Below are 13,545 nucleotides of genomic sequence, written 5' to 3'. Positions count from 1 at the left end.
CTGAGGCTAGCTTCATATTCCTGATTTATTAATTGAATTCAAATTCCACCAGCTGCCGTGGTGGAATTTGAACATATGTCCCTAGAGTCTCTGGCTTAGTGGTAACATCCATGTCCAGCAACATTACCACTACATCACTGTCTCCCCAAGAATCAATAAAGTGAAATAGTTTCCACTGGCAGGAGAATTGGTAACCAGAAGAAAAAGATTTGAGATAATTGGTGAAAGAGCCAGAAGTGAGAAATGTTGTTTTATCAGAAAGATACATCCAGTTAGGATGATGTAGGACACATTGCCTGAAAAGGCGGGAGAAACAGATGCAGTCGTGACATTCAAAAGGAGAATCGAAAGGGGAAAATAAATTGCAAGGCTGTGGGCAAAAGAGCAGTGGGGGGTGCGGACTAATCAGATTTCTCCTTCCAAAGAGCCAGCAGAGGCACAATGGACTGAATGGCCTCCTTCTATGCTGTACGAATCTATGATATCACAGCCGTTGGCTTCCATTGCAAACCTATTTGAAAAACCTTGCTGAATGACAAAAGTTTCAAATTAAATAATTTCAAACAAGTACCTCAACATGCAGGTGTAGTTGCCAGAATCATTGGCAAGCACTGGCCAAAACCACAGAACGTCCTCCATCTGTACAATTCGGTTCTCCGCTTGGTGAAAGTCAATAGGCTCTTCCAGGTCTTCATTTTGTCTGGTCTTATACCACACCAGTGTTAATCCCGAGCCATGGGCCATGCTGTAGTTGAACTTGATGTATGTCAGGAAGAGGGGGCAGCTTATCTTTGCTGGCTCCCCATTGTAGGCCTTCACTGTATTGATGTTGTCCACCCCCCAGTCCACACATTGTCCTGAGACAAACAAACAAGAAGAGAAGATAAGGTAAGAGAAGGCAGGGGATTATGACAACTGGTGATATAGATGACGTAGATAAACATCCTAAGACACTTCATAGACATGAGACACAAAGTAGATACTAGGAGGGCTTACCAAGAGCTTAGAAAAAGAGTTGGCTTTAAGGAGATATGCATGGGGTTTAATGAAAGAAATGGTAAGTTCAGGGCTTTGTGCATGTGTGTGCGAGAGCGCGCGTGTGTGGAGGTGGAAATTGAAGGGTTGGAGAAGAGGACATATATAGGGAAGTGTTGAACCATTGATTGATTTAAACACATGGATGAGAATTTTAAACTGGAAGAATTGGGGGAATGGGAGCCAATGTAGGGCCGGCTGAGAGGTCACTGTGCACAGGGGTGAAGAGTGAATGGGTAGCAGAGTTTTGGATGATCCAAACAGAAGTTTACAGCGGCTGGGGGGTGGGAGGCTGGCCAGGAGAACCCTGAAATTACACAGAATTGTTACAGTGCAGGAAGAGGCCATTCGGCCCATTGTGTCTGCACTGGCTCTCCGAATGAGCAATTCCCTTAGTACCATTCCCCTGCCTTCTCCCCGCAACCTTGCACATTCTTCCTTCTCAGATAAGAGTCTAATTCCCTCTTGAATGCCTCATTTGAGCCTGCCTCCACCACACTCTCAGACAGTGCATTCCAGACATTAACCACTCTCTGCGTGAAATAGTTTTTCCTCAAATCGTATTTGTTTCTTTTATCAATTGTCTTAAATCTGTGCCCTCTCGTTTTTGATTCTTTCATGGGTGTGAAGAGTTTCTACCCATCTGCTGTGTCCAGATCCCTCATGATCTTGAATACCTCTATCAAATCTGCTCTCAACCTTCTCTTCTCAAGGGAAACAAGGCCAACTTCTGTAATCTATCTTCATAGCTGAAGTTCCTCATCCCTGGAACCATTCTTGTGATTCTTTTCCGCACTCTCTCCAAAGCCTTCACATCCTTCCTAAAGTGCCCAGAACTGGGCATAATACTCCAGCTGAGGCGAAACTATTGACTTATACAAGTTCAACATAACCTCCTTGCTTTTGCACTCTATGCACCTCTTAATAAAGCCTAAGATACTGTATGCTGTTTTTTATTTGTTCATGAGATGTGGGCATCGCTGGCTAGGCCAGCACTTATTGCCCATCCCTAATTGCGCTTGAGAAGCTGGTGGTGAGCTGCCTTCTTGAATTGCTGCAGTTTATTAACTGCACTCTCAACCTGTTTTGCCACCTTCAGTGATTTATGTGCATATACACCCAGGTCCCTCTGCTCCTGCAGTCCCTTTAGAGTTGTATTCTTTATTGTATATTGTCTCTCCATGCTCTTTCTACCAAAATGAATCACTTCACATTTCTCTACATTAACATTCATCTACCCCCTGTCTGTCCATTCCACCAACTTGTCTATATCCTTTTGAAGTTCTACACTATTCACCTCACAGTTCACAATGCTTCCAGTTTTGTATCATCCGCAAATTTTGAACAATTGAATTTGGAAGTAAAAAAGGCAAGGATGAGGGTTTCAGCAGTAGTTGAGCTGAGGCAGGGACAGAGCAGACAGGTCATGTTATTGGGGAGGATATAGGTAGTCTTGCTGATGGAGAGGAAATGGGGTGAGGAGTGAGGATATGAGTGAGGATATGAGTGAGGAGTGAGGAGTGAGGATATAGGTAGTCTTGCTGATGGTGAGGAAATGGGGTGAGGAGTGAGGATATGAGTGAGGAGTGAGGATATAGGTAGTTTTGCTGATGGAGAGGAAATGGGGTGAGGAGTGAGGATATGAGTGAGGATATGAGTGAGGAGTGAGGAGTGAGGATATAGGTAGTCTTGCTGATGGAGAGGAAATGGGGTGAGGAGTTCAGCTCAAAGTTGAAAGGGGACTGAAATCACCAACAGCCTGGTTCGATCTGAACCAAGGCCAAGGAAGCTGTGGCCTCACCAAGGTTCTATACAATTCCAACATGACCTCCCTACTTTTGTAATCTATGCCTCGATTATTAAAGGCAAATGTCCCATGTGCCTTTTTCACCACCCCACTAACGTGCCTCTCCGCCTTCAGAGATCTATGGACACACACACCAAGGTTCCTTTGTTGCTCAGAACTTCCTAGTGTCATGCCGTTCATTGAATACTTCCTTGTCAAATTACTTCTCACACTTTTCAGGGTTAAATTCCATCTGCCACTTATCTGCCCATTTGACCATCACATCTATATCTTCCTGCAGCCCAAGACACTCAACCTCACCTGTTAACCACCCGGCCAATCTTTGTGTCATCCACAAACTTAAACTAATCCTACCCCCCACATAGTCATCTATGTCATTTATATAAATGACGAAAAATAGTGGACCCAGCACAGGTCCCTGTGGTACGCCACTGGACACTGGCTTCCAGGCACTAAAGCATCCTTCTGTCATCACCCTCTGACTCCTACAACTAAGCCAATTTTGAATCCACCTTATCAAGTTATCCTGTATCCCATGTGCATTTGCCTTCTTTATAAGTCTCCCATGTGGGACCTTGTCAAAGGCTTTGCTGAAAACCAGATAAACTACATCAGCTACACTGCCCTCATCTACACACCTGGTCACGTCCTCAAAATATTCAATCAAATTTGTTAGGCATGACCTCCCTCTGACAAAGCCATGCTGATTATTCCTGATCAAACCTTGCTTCTCCAAGTGGAGATAGATTTTCTCCTTCAGAATTTTCTCCAATAGTTTCCCTACCACTGACGTGAGACTCACTGGTCTGTAGTTCCCTGGCTTATCTCTACAACCCTTCTTAAATAGCGGAACCACATTAGCTGTTCTCCAGTCCTCTGGCACCTCCCCTGTGGCCAGAGGGGAATTAAAAATTTGGGTCAGAGCCCCTGCGATCTCCTCTCTTGCCTCCCTCAGCAGTCTGGGACACAAATCATCTGGACCAGGAGATTTGTCCACTTTTAAGCCTGCCAACACCTCCAATGCCTTGTCACTCCTTATATTAATTTGCTCAAGAAACTCTCTCCCCGAGTTCCATACCTTCATCCTCATTCTCTTGGGTGAAGACGGATGTGAAGTATTCATTCAACACTCTACCGATGTCCTCTGGCTCCACCCACAGATTGCCCCCTTGGTCCCTAATGGGCCCTACTCTTTCCCTGGTTATCCTCTTCCCATTGATACACTTATAGAATATCTTGGGATTTTCCTTACTTTTACCAGCCAGAGCTTTCTCATATCCCCCCTTTGCTCTCCTAATTGCTTTCTTAAGCTCCACTCTGCACTTTCTGTACTCCACTAATGCCTCTGCTGATTTGCTCTCCTTGTACCTGCCAAAAGCCTCTCTTTTCCTTCTCATTGTATCCTGAATATCTCTGGTTATCCATCATTCTCTGGGCTTGTTACTCCTTCCTATCACCCTAGAGGGAACATGTTGAGCCTGTACCCTATCCATTTCCTTTTTTAATGTCCCCCACTGCTTTTCTGCAGATTTTCCCAAAGTAGCTGTTCCCAGTCTACCTTGGTCAAATCCTTCCTTATTTTTTTTACTAAAATCCGCTCTCCCCCAATCCAAAACATTTTTTGCAACTTGATGACTCCTTTGTCTATAACAAGCTTAAATTGTACCATGATGTTGTGGTCGCTATCACTAAAATGCTCCCCCACCACCACCTCAGCCACCTGTCCAACTTCATTCCCCAGAATTAGGTCCAGCAATGCACCATCCCTTTTTGGACCCTCTACATATTGACCCAAAAACTTCTCCTGTACACATTTCAAGAAATCTACTCCATCCAAGCCCTTAACGCTATGTCTATCCCAATTAATGTTGGGAAAGTTGAAATCACCTAATATAATTACCCTATTGTTATTGTTTTTACACACCTCCACAAATTGTGCACATATTTGCTCCTCAACTTCCCGCTGACTATCTGGGGGTCTATAATAAACACCTAACAATGTGGCTGCCCCTTTTTTATTCCTAAGCTCTACCCACAAAGCTTCATTCGGTTTCCCCCTCCAAGATATCATCTCTCCTTACTGCAGTAACTGACTCCTTAACTAATAATGCAATGCCTCCTCCTCTTTTACCCCCTCCCCTGTCTCGCCTGAAGATTCTATATCCTGGAATATTGAGCTGCCAATCCTGCCCTTCCCTCAACCACATATCAGTAATGGCTACTATATCACAATTCCACGTGTCAACCCTCACCCTTAACTCATCTGTTTTACCTGTAATACTCCTGGCATTAAAGTAGAGGCCATCCAGCCTTGCCTTTCTCCCTTGAAACTTAATGCAGCTGTACTCCCTCTGACTTGATTGTTTTACTGTATTATGACATGTCCCTATTCTGCTAACATTCTGTGTCCCCTCCCCCTGCTGAATTAGTTTAAACTCCTCCCAACAGCACTAGCAAATCCACCCGCAAGGATGTTAGTCCCGGTCTGGTTCAGATGTAGACCTTCCCGCTTGGACAGGTCCCACCTTCCCCAGAAATGGTCCCAGTGATCCAGGAATCTAAAACCCTCTCCCCTGCACCAACTCTTAAGCCACGTATTCATCTGCGCTATTCTGCTATTTCTGAGCTCGCTAGCACGTGGCATTGGTAGTAATCCAGAGATTACAACCCGAGAGGTCTTGCTTTTCAATCTGCTGCCTAACTCCCTGAATTCTTGATGCAAGACCTTATCCCTCTTTCTACCTATGTCATTGGTACCAACATGTACCAAGATAATTTATCCTTTTTTACAATTCGATTGAGAGATACATATTGGTGCCAGGACACTGGGTAGATCTCCCTTGCTTTTCATTGGTAATGTTACCGAAATGTTTTACATCCACTCGACACAGCAGATAGAAACTAAAAGCAGGAGGAGGTCATTTGGCCCTTCAAGTCGGCTCCGTCATTTAACATGGTCATGGCTGATCCTCCACCTCAACACCGTACTCCCGCTCTCTCCCCATACCCCTTGAAGCCTTTAGAGTCTATAAATCTATTTCCCTCTTAACTATATTCAGTGACTTGGCCCCCACAGGTTCACCACCCTCTGAGTGAAGAATTTTCTCCTCATCTGTCCAAAATGGCCTACCTCATATCCTGAGACTGTGACCCCTTGTTCTAAACCTCCCAACCAGAGGAAACATCATCCCTGCATCCAGTCTGTCCATCCCAGTCAGAATTTTATACGTTTCAATGAGATCCCCTCTCATTCATCTAACTCCAGTGAATACAGGCACCTAGATAAGGCCTTGGTTTAAATATCTCATCTGAAAGACAGCATCTCCAACAGCACAGCAGTCCCTCAGTACCACACTGGCAGTTTCAGCTTGTTTCCTCAGGTGGGGTTTGAACCCATGACCATTTGACTCAAGAGGAGTATGTGCAGCCAGTTGAGCTAAGATGGACATCTGGTTGAACAAGAAATCATTTCTTTCCCAACTGTCTACTATGAACGTAGGAACATCCATCTGGTTTAAATATTGCAATGAACTCAATGGCCAACAGTTTAAAGAAAATGCAAACAGGGCCCAGCATTGGAGGTGCTACCTTACTGGGCTGGTAAACAAGAGGCCTGGGTTGACATCCCAGTTCAAATCCTATCAAAGCAGTCTGACAATTTGAATTTAGCTTTTTTTATTAAAGATTAAAAAAAACGAGCGCTGGTAAAAAAGAAGTGACTGTGAAGTTATCAGATTATCTTGGAGAGACAGCAGAGTTAGCAGAATGGTACCAGGAATGAGGGAATTCAGTTACACAGAGAGACTGGAGAAGCTGGGGTTGACCTCCTTGAAGCAGAGAAGGTTAAGGGAAGATTTGATAGAGGCATTCAAAACAATGAGGGGTTTCAATGGAGTAAATAAGGAGAAATTGTTTCCAGTGGCAGGAGGGTTAGTAACAGAAATAAATTTAGTATAATTGGGCAAAAAGAACTAGGGGGATGATGGGGAGAAACATGTTTACTCAGTCATGATGACGTGGAATGCACTGTCTGAACAAGGTGATAGAAGCAGATTTAAAAGGGAATTGGATAAATATTTAAAGAAGAAAAATGTGCAGGACCGTGCAGAAAGAGGGGAGGGAGAGAGGGCGGACTGTAGCGATGAACTCATTGGATAACTTGGCACAAGCCTGATGGGCTGAATGGCCATCTTTTACACTGCATGTGACACAAACAATGGAATGAGCAGAACAGCAAGATGGATGGACATGATAACAATCTATTAAGAACCTGGAACACATTTTACACAGTGAGTGAAGAGAAAGCGATTCTCTTCTTTTCCACTATAGCAGCTTGGAAGACAGCCCCGCCTCAATTAAGAAGACATATAGCTGAAAACTAATACAATACTCTTCAGAATGATGCTTGCCCATCCCATAGTGATTCCTCATCTCTTGTCTCTGGGACAGGCCAGTGATTTATAGGCCACTAGGGTGATTGTTAGCACCAAAAAAAAGAAAGAATTACACTTCTATAACGCCTTTCACAACCTCAGGATTTCTCAATGCTTTACAGCCAATGAAATATTTTTGAGTGTTGGCAGCCAATTCACCCACAGCAAACACCCACAAACAAGATGATCAAAACCAGATGATCTGTTTTGTAATAATGTTGTTTCAGAGATAACTATTGTCCAAACAAAGAGAAGAACTCTCCCAATAGTGCCATGTGGTCACTTACATCCACCTGAAGGGTCAGATGGGGCAACGGTTTAACATCTGATTTAAAACAGTGCAGGACTCCATCAGTACTGCGTCCAAGTGTCATCTTAGATTTTGTGCTGAGGTCTCAGGCGTGGGACCTGAACCCACAACCTGCTAATTTAGAGGCAAGGGTCTTATCCACAGAGCCACTGCTGCCCCCAAGGGGTTGCCACTATTTACTTCCCATCAAACCAGCAGCAGAATCCACTATTGAAGACAGTGCAACATTTCGAAGCTGCTGTCACACAGCCAACAACCAACTGGAATATCAATTAACACATCTTAACCTGGTGATTAGTTGCAGGAACCCAGTACAAAAGCAACACCAAGTATTGTAAGAGCAAGTAGGGTATAAAAATAATTGGGAATACTCAAGGGCATAAAGCCTTTAAACAGATTACTATACCAGACTGTAAAGATACAGATATTTCCCATGCAATCTCAGAAGGTGCAACACCTGCTCCTTTACTTCCCCCCTCCTCACTGTCCAAGGGCCCAAACACTCCTTTCAAGTGAAGCAGCATTTCACTTGCACTTCCTTCAATTTAGTATACTGCATTCGTTGCTCCCAATGCGGTTTCCTCTACATTGGAGAGACCAAACACAGACTGGGTGACCGCTTTGCGGAACACTTTTGGTCTGTCCGCAAGCATGATCCAGACCTCCCTGTCGCTTGCCATTTCAACACACCACCCTGCTCTCATGCCCACATGTCCATCCTTGGCTTGCTGCATTATTCCAGTGAAGCTCAACGCAAACTGGAGGAACAGCACCTCATCTTCCGATTAGGCACCTTACAGTCTTCCGGACTTAACATCGAGTTCAACAACTTCAGACCATGAGTTCTCTCTCCATCCCCACCCCTTTATGACACCCCCCTCCCTTTTTTCTACATTCATTTTTATTTTTAAATTTTTTTTCCACTTATTTTCACTATTATTTTTAAAATTTATTTCCATTTTTATTCATTGTTTTATCCCCAGCTTTTAGCTTATTTTCGACCACCTGTCACTTTCCAGAGTGCTTACCCTGGTCGGGCCATTATCACATTCTGCTTTCCGCTCTTAATGTCACCATTAGCACCTCCTTTGGTCACTACCACCACTATTAATGACTCTTTGACCTTTTGTTTATGACATCTTTTGCAATCTCTCCTTTGCCTCCACCTATCGCTGGCCTTCTATCCAGCTTCATCTGCTCCAACCCCCTTAAACAGTATATATAATGGAGTACTCACCAGAGGGGTAACTACATCAAATTATATAGAGTATACAGCACTGAAACAGGCAATTCAGTCTCACTGATCCATGCTGGTGTTTATTCTCCAAAAGAGCCTCCTCCTGCCCCTCTTCATCTCCTTCTATTCCTTTCCCTCTTGTGCGTTTAATTAGCTTTCCCTTAAACTCATCTATTCTCCTCACCTTAACTACTCCCTGTAGTAGCAAGTTCCACCTTCTCACCACTCTGGGTAAAGAAATGTCTCCTGAATTCCCTGCTGGATTTCTTACTGACTGTCTTATATTTATGGCCCCTAGTTTTGGACACCCTGCAAGTGAAAACATCATCTCTGCACATACATGGAGGAGATGGTGGTGTAATGGTAATATCACTGGACTAGAGGCCCAGCCTAATGCTCTGGGGGGGTACGGGTTCAAATCCCACCATGGTAGCTGGTGGAATTTAAATTCAATTAATAAAACTGGAAACAAAAGCTAGTCTCATTACTGATACCATCAGTAACAGTGACTATGAAACTATCGATTGGTATAACAACCTATCTGGTTCACTAATGACCTTTAGGGAAGGAAACTTACCTGGTCTGGCCTACATGTGACTCCAGATACACAGCAATGTGGCTGACTCTTAGCTACCCTCTGCAAGCCACTCAGATCAAGGACAGTGGTAAACCTGCTGATTTAGAGGCAATATTTGCCACTATTTACTTCCCATCAAATTAGCGGCAGAATCCGTTACTAAAGATGGGCAACAGAGGCTGGCCTTGCCAGTGACACCCACATCCCATGAAGAACAGTTTTGAAATCTTAATTATCAGCTCTTCTTTTTGCAGAGAAGCAGCTACAGTTTGGCACTGTAGAGCCTCTGTGAAGAACATAAATGCCAGACATCAGTAGTTATGAGGTGATCGCTGTGCCACCAGCAATACTAATCAATAGGTTAGCATCTATACTAATGAAAATAGGAATATTCATTGGCTGTTTAACCCTTAACTGGCTCAAAATGTCATGCTCAAATAAATTTGGGATGTTCTGAGAACGTGAGATACATTATGTCTTTCTATTCCACTGTAGCTTTGATTACAGTCCATTGCACCTAGGGACTGCTACCATTCCCCATCAACTTCCAGAGACAGCTGAACCCTCAGTGATCCTTTCATCTCACCTAGCTCCGGGAATTCACGATAATGTGGGAACATCCATCCCAAAGCACCTCAGAGCCAACGGATACCTCGTGAAGCATAGCCACTATTGAATTGTAGGAAATGCAGAAGCCAATTTGTGCACAGCAAGCTCCCACAATAGGAGGGTAGCCAGGTCATCTTTTTAGTGGGTGTTGCTGAAGGGATTAATGGCATCTTTTATGGCTACATGAGGCAGATAGGAGTTCTGTTTAATGTCTTATCCGAAAGATGTCACCTTGAACAGTGTCTCACACATTCACTGGGGTGTCAGCTTGGAGTATGTGCTCAAGATTCCTGAGTGGGACTTGAACCCATGACTCTCAGAAACAAGAAAACTGAGGAGACACAGATTGGGACAAATGAACACAGCACTCCAACCAGAGCACAAGAACAGGTAGCTTTCCTTAGTTCTTATTGGTTCATAGGTAGGCTCAAACCTAAGGCTCAGACTGTAGCTCAGGAGAATGGGATTAACTGGATAGCTCTTTCAAAGAACTGGCACAGGCTTGATAAGCAGAATGGCCTTCCCGTGGGCTGTAGGGTGATTTCATTCTGTAATGAAGTAATTCAGAAGGGAGGGCGGATACTGTAAATATACCTCATTATTCAGAGTTATAAAAAAGCCACTGCGATTCACTCACCCGATTCACTATGGGTTTCTGTTGCAGCAATACAGGCCAATATCCACAGCATGAGGACTGAAAGAGACCAAGGCATCCTAGAACAAAGCAGGGATAAGCTTTATCATCTTTTTAAATTGACACGCAAGAGAGATTTGGTGTTCGTCAAGGTGAGGGAGTTTAGCACAAAGTGTTACAGACAGACCAGAGACGATAGGGATGTTCTCCCCTTTTCCACTACTTCACTGACTGAAAACAGTGTGTTTTTAAAAAAGTTTTAACCCCTGCGTGCTGTAATTGTCCAGGAGAGATAAATTACTGGTTTTCTTGTAAATTTTAAAAGGTAAATGTTTCTGATTCACAACCACACCCACTCGCACCTTCACATAGACACACACATTCTCGAGAAAGGATTGCAATTACAAAAGGTAACCTGGATTTAGCTTTTAAGATTTTGAGAGTTCTTTGTCACACTTGCTTTTCCCTGGGGTGAAGCTTTGAAAGGATAGAGGCCTGTGATCCTTTTCTGGTCCATTGGAGAAAGAAGTCTGGAGGTTTTAGGACGATGGATTCACTGTTGTTTATCATTTGCACCAGCAGGTTTCTCTTGTTCCACTCCAGTCGAGGTGCATTCGAAGACCTGTAGTGAAACACTGGTCCAGTTCCTCAGGCAGAGAGGTCAAGGCCAGCCCAGTGTTTCTTGGGCAGGGTTTTGTTCCTTCACTGGTCTAGATTTTTCTCTCCCTCTCTGCTCCAAAAATGTAACTCATTAAATCTCCTTATCAGAAACCCAATTTCTGTCATGTAACCATTTATTATTTTCCATCATCCTCACAAATGATTCCTGATAGCTAGGCCATTGGTGAAACAATGGGATCCAAGTTGTCACCCATTCACGTACCGTCATGATAAAATGGGGGTTTTTACACACCCATTCTCCAGGTTTCAGGAGATGAAAAGTCTGCAAAAGGTATCATGAAACCAGTTTCTTTCATTATTTGGAGAAGGGCAGCTGTTAACCACAGGAAGGTGTCGTTTACATTTTAATGACTTCTCAAAGATATGTCCAGAAAAGTTGTTTGCCTTTTAATGACTTTGTCAAGACTTGTCCAAGCATGAAGATTAGCTCAAAGGGTCTTGTAGCTCCATGTGTCCTGGCAGGAAAGAAAAGGTCACCTGACCTCTCAGCTCCATTTTGTTTTAAAGTCATTAAAATGCAAATGAACCTTCCTGTGGTTAACAGCTGCCCTTCTCCAAATAATGAATGAAACTGGTTTCACAATACTTTTTGCAGACTTTGCATCTCCTGAAATCTGGAGAATGGGTGTGAAAAATCCTTATTTTATCATGACGGTATGTGAATGGGTGACAACTTGGATCCCATTGTTTCACCAATGGCCTAGCTATCAGGAATCATTTGTGAGGATGAGGGAAAGTAATAAATGGTCACATAACAGGAAATAAGGAGATTTAAAGTGAGCATGATAAAAAGGAACTGACCATTTTCCCTTTTCAGGCCTTCGGCATTAGCACTAAGTACTTCACAGTCACAATTTCAGGAAGGAGGCTATTTTGGTCCACGTAGTCCACCTTGCCCCAGAGTTCCTTCAGAGAATTTCAAATAAGCCTGAATCCCATTTGCTTACAAGAAAGAACCTGTCTAATTAATTTTAAGGCTCCTCATTCGACCACTTGTGCTGGTTAATCTATTCAACATACTGACCACTCTTGGTTAAAACAAATTCCTGCATTTCATCATTACTTTGACTGTTCTTAATTTCCAAATATGATCCTTGTGATTAAATTCAGGATGTGGCAGATAAGCTTTACTTGGATCCAATTCATCAGAACCATATCCAATTTTAAACTCTATTATATCCCCACTCATTTTTCTCTTTTCAAGAGAGAAAAAGATCCAGGGTAATGAGTCTTTCCTCAGATATCACTTCCTCAAGTTCAAGAATCTAATCAGATAGACCTTCACTGTATCACCCCCAATAATGTTCAGTACACTGTGGTCAGATTGAGAGAAAACTCCCTCTGTTATGTCCACCTGATACTTATTTATCAGCATTTTCTGGATTGGAATCCCAGGTCCCAGACCTGAAAGGCAGTTATCAATTTACTGAAAAAGGTTTATTTGAATGAAAAGGGTGATAGGGAGAGATGGGAGAATCACCGCATTGTGCCAACATGGGAGAACGAAAAATTACGCAAAAGAAATTGACAAGTGATAAGGTATGTGTGCAGCCACATGGGTGTCTGGTTAGCTCAGATGACTAGAGTGTGGTGCAGAATGACACCATCAGCATGAGTTCAAAACCTGTACTGGTTGTGGTAATTCATGGAGGCCTGTCTCCTTGTCCTGCCCCACCCTTGATGTGGAGTGGTGCCCCTCAAGCTATATAACCAATTGTCTCTCTCTCTCTCTCTAACAGAGAGAGATGCCCATGGCCCCTAATGGACTATAGGTAATTACCTGACATGAATCTTCAGCTGCAAAACCTGTCATAGAACACAATGTATATAGACACTGCATTTGATAGTAATTTGTGGATATTGGAAAGCAAGTGAGAGAGAAAGAGAAATTTCCATTAGATATTCCTATGTCCACATTATAATAAAAACCACCTATGCAATCCAATTATACCCCAGAATTTGAAAATAAAGCACATTCTCTATAGATCAGAGGTAGGAATGTGCTGCTTACTTGGAAACATAACATGTAGAATATAAGAGGATGACATTCGGCCCATCCTGTCCATGCTGGCACTTTGAAAAAGCCATTCAATTAATCCCACTCGCCTGCTCTCACCCCATAGGCATTTTTCATTATCAGGTCAGACATGGGAAATGTGTGCAAGTGTTAAGTTTTTAAATACTTTAGTAGATCTCCTGTGGCATTGGAATGAGCATGAAAA

The 13,545-nt window shown here is 43.2% G+C and overlaps 1 protein-coding gene across 13 annotated transcripts in view; it reads right to left on the bottom strand.

Moving 5' to 3' along the window:
- Positions 1 to 13,545, bottom strand: part of LOC121275321 (interleukin-1 receptor accessory protein-like) — a 50,073-nt gene that overhangs the window by 23,154 nt on the left and 13,374 nt on the right. For all 13 annotated transcript variants that reach the window (XM_041182809.1, XM_041182805.1, XM_041182810.1 and 10 more), the window contains 2 exons: positions 10,646 to 10,722; positions 572 to 857 (listed from right to left, as the gene is read on the bottom strand). In XM_041182809.1, coding sequence (XP_041038743.1) covers positions 572 to 857; positions 10,646 to 10,722 — 363 coding nt within the window. The remainder of the gene's footprint in view (positions 1 to 571; positions 858 to 10,645; positions 10,723 to 13,545) is intronic.

This window comes from Carcharodon carcharias, chromosome 2 (assembly GCF_017639515.1).
Source record: "Carcharodon carcharias isolate sCarCar2 chromosome 2, sCarCar2.pri, whole genome shotgun sequence".
Classification (NCBI taxonomy): Eukaryota; Metazoa; Chordata; class Chondrichthyes; order Lamniformes; family Lamnidae; genus Carcharodon; species Carcharodon carcharias.
This window is presented reverse-complemented; position numbering and strand designations above follow the sequence as displayed.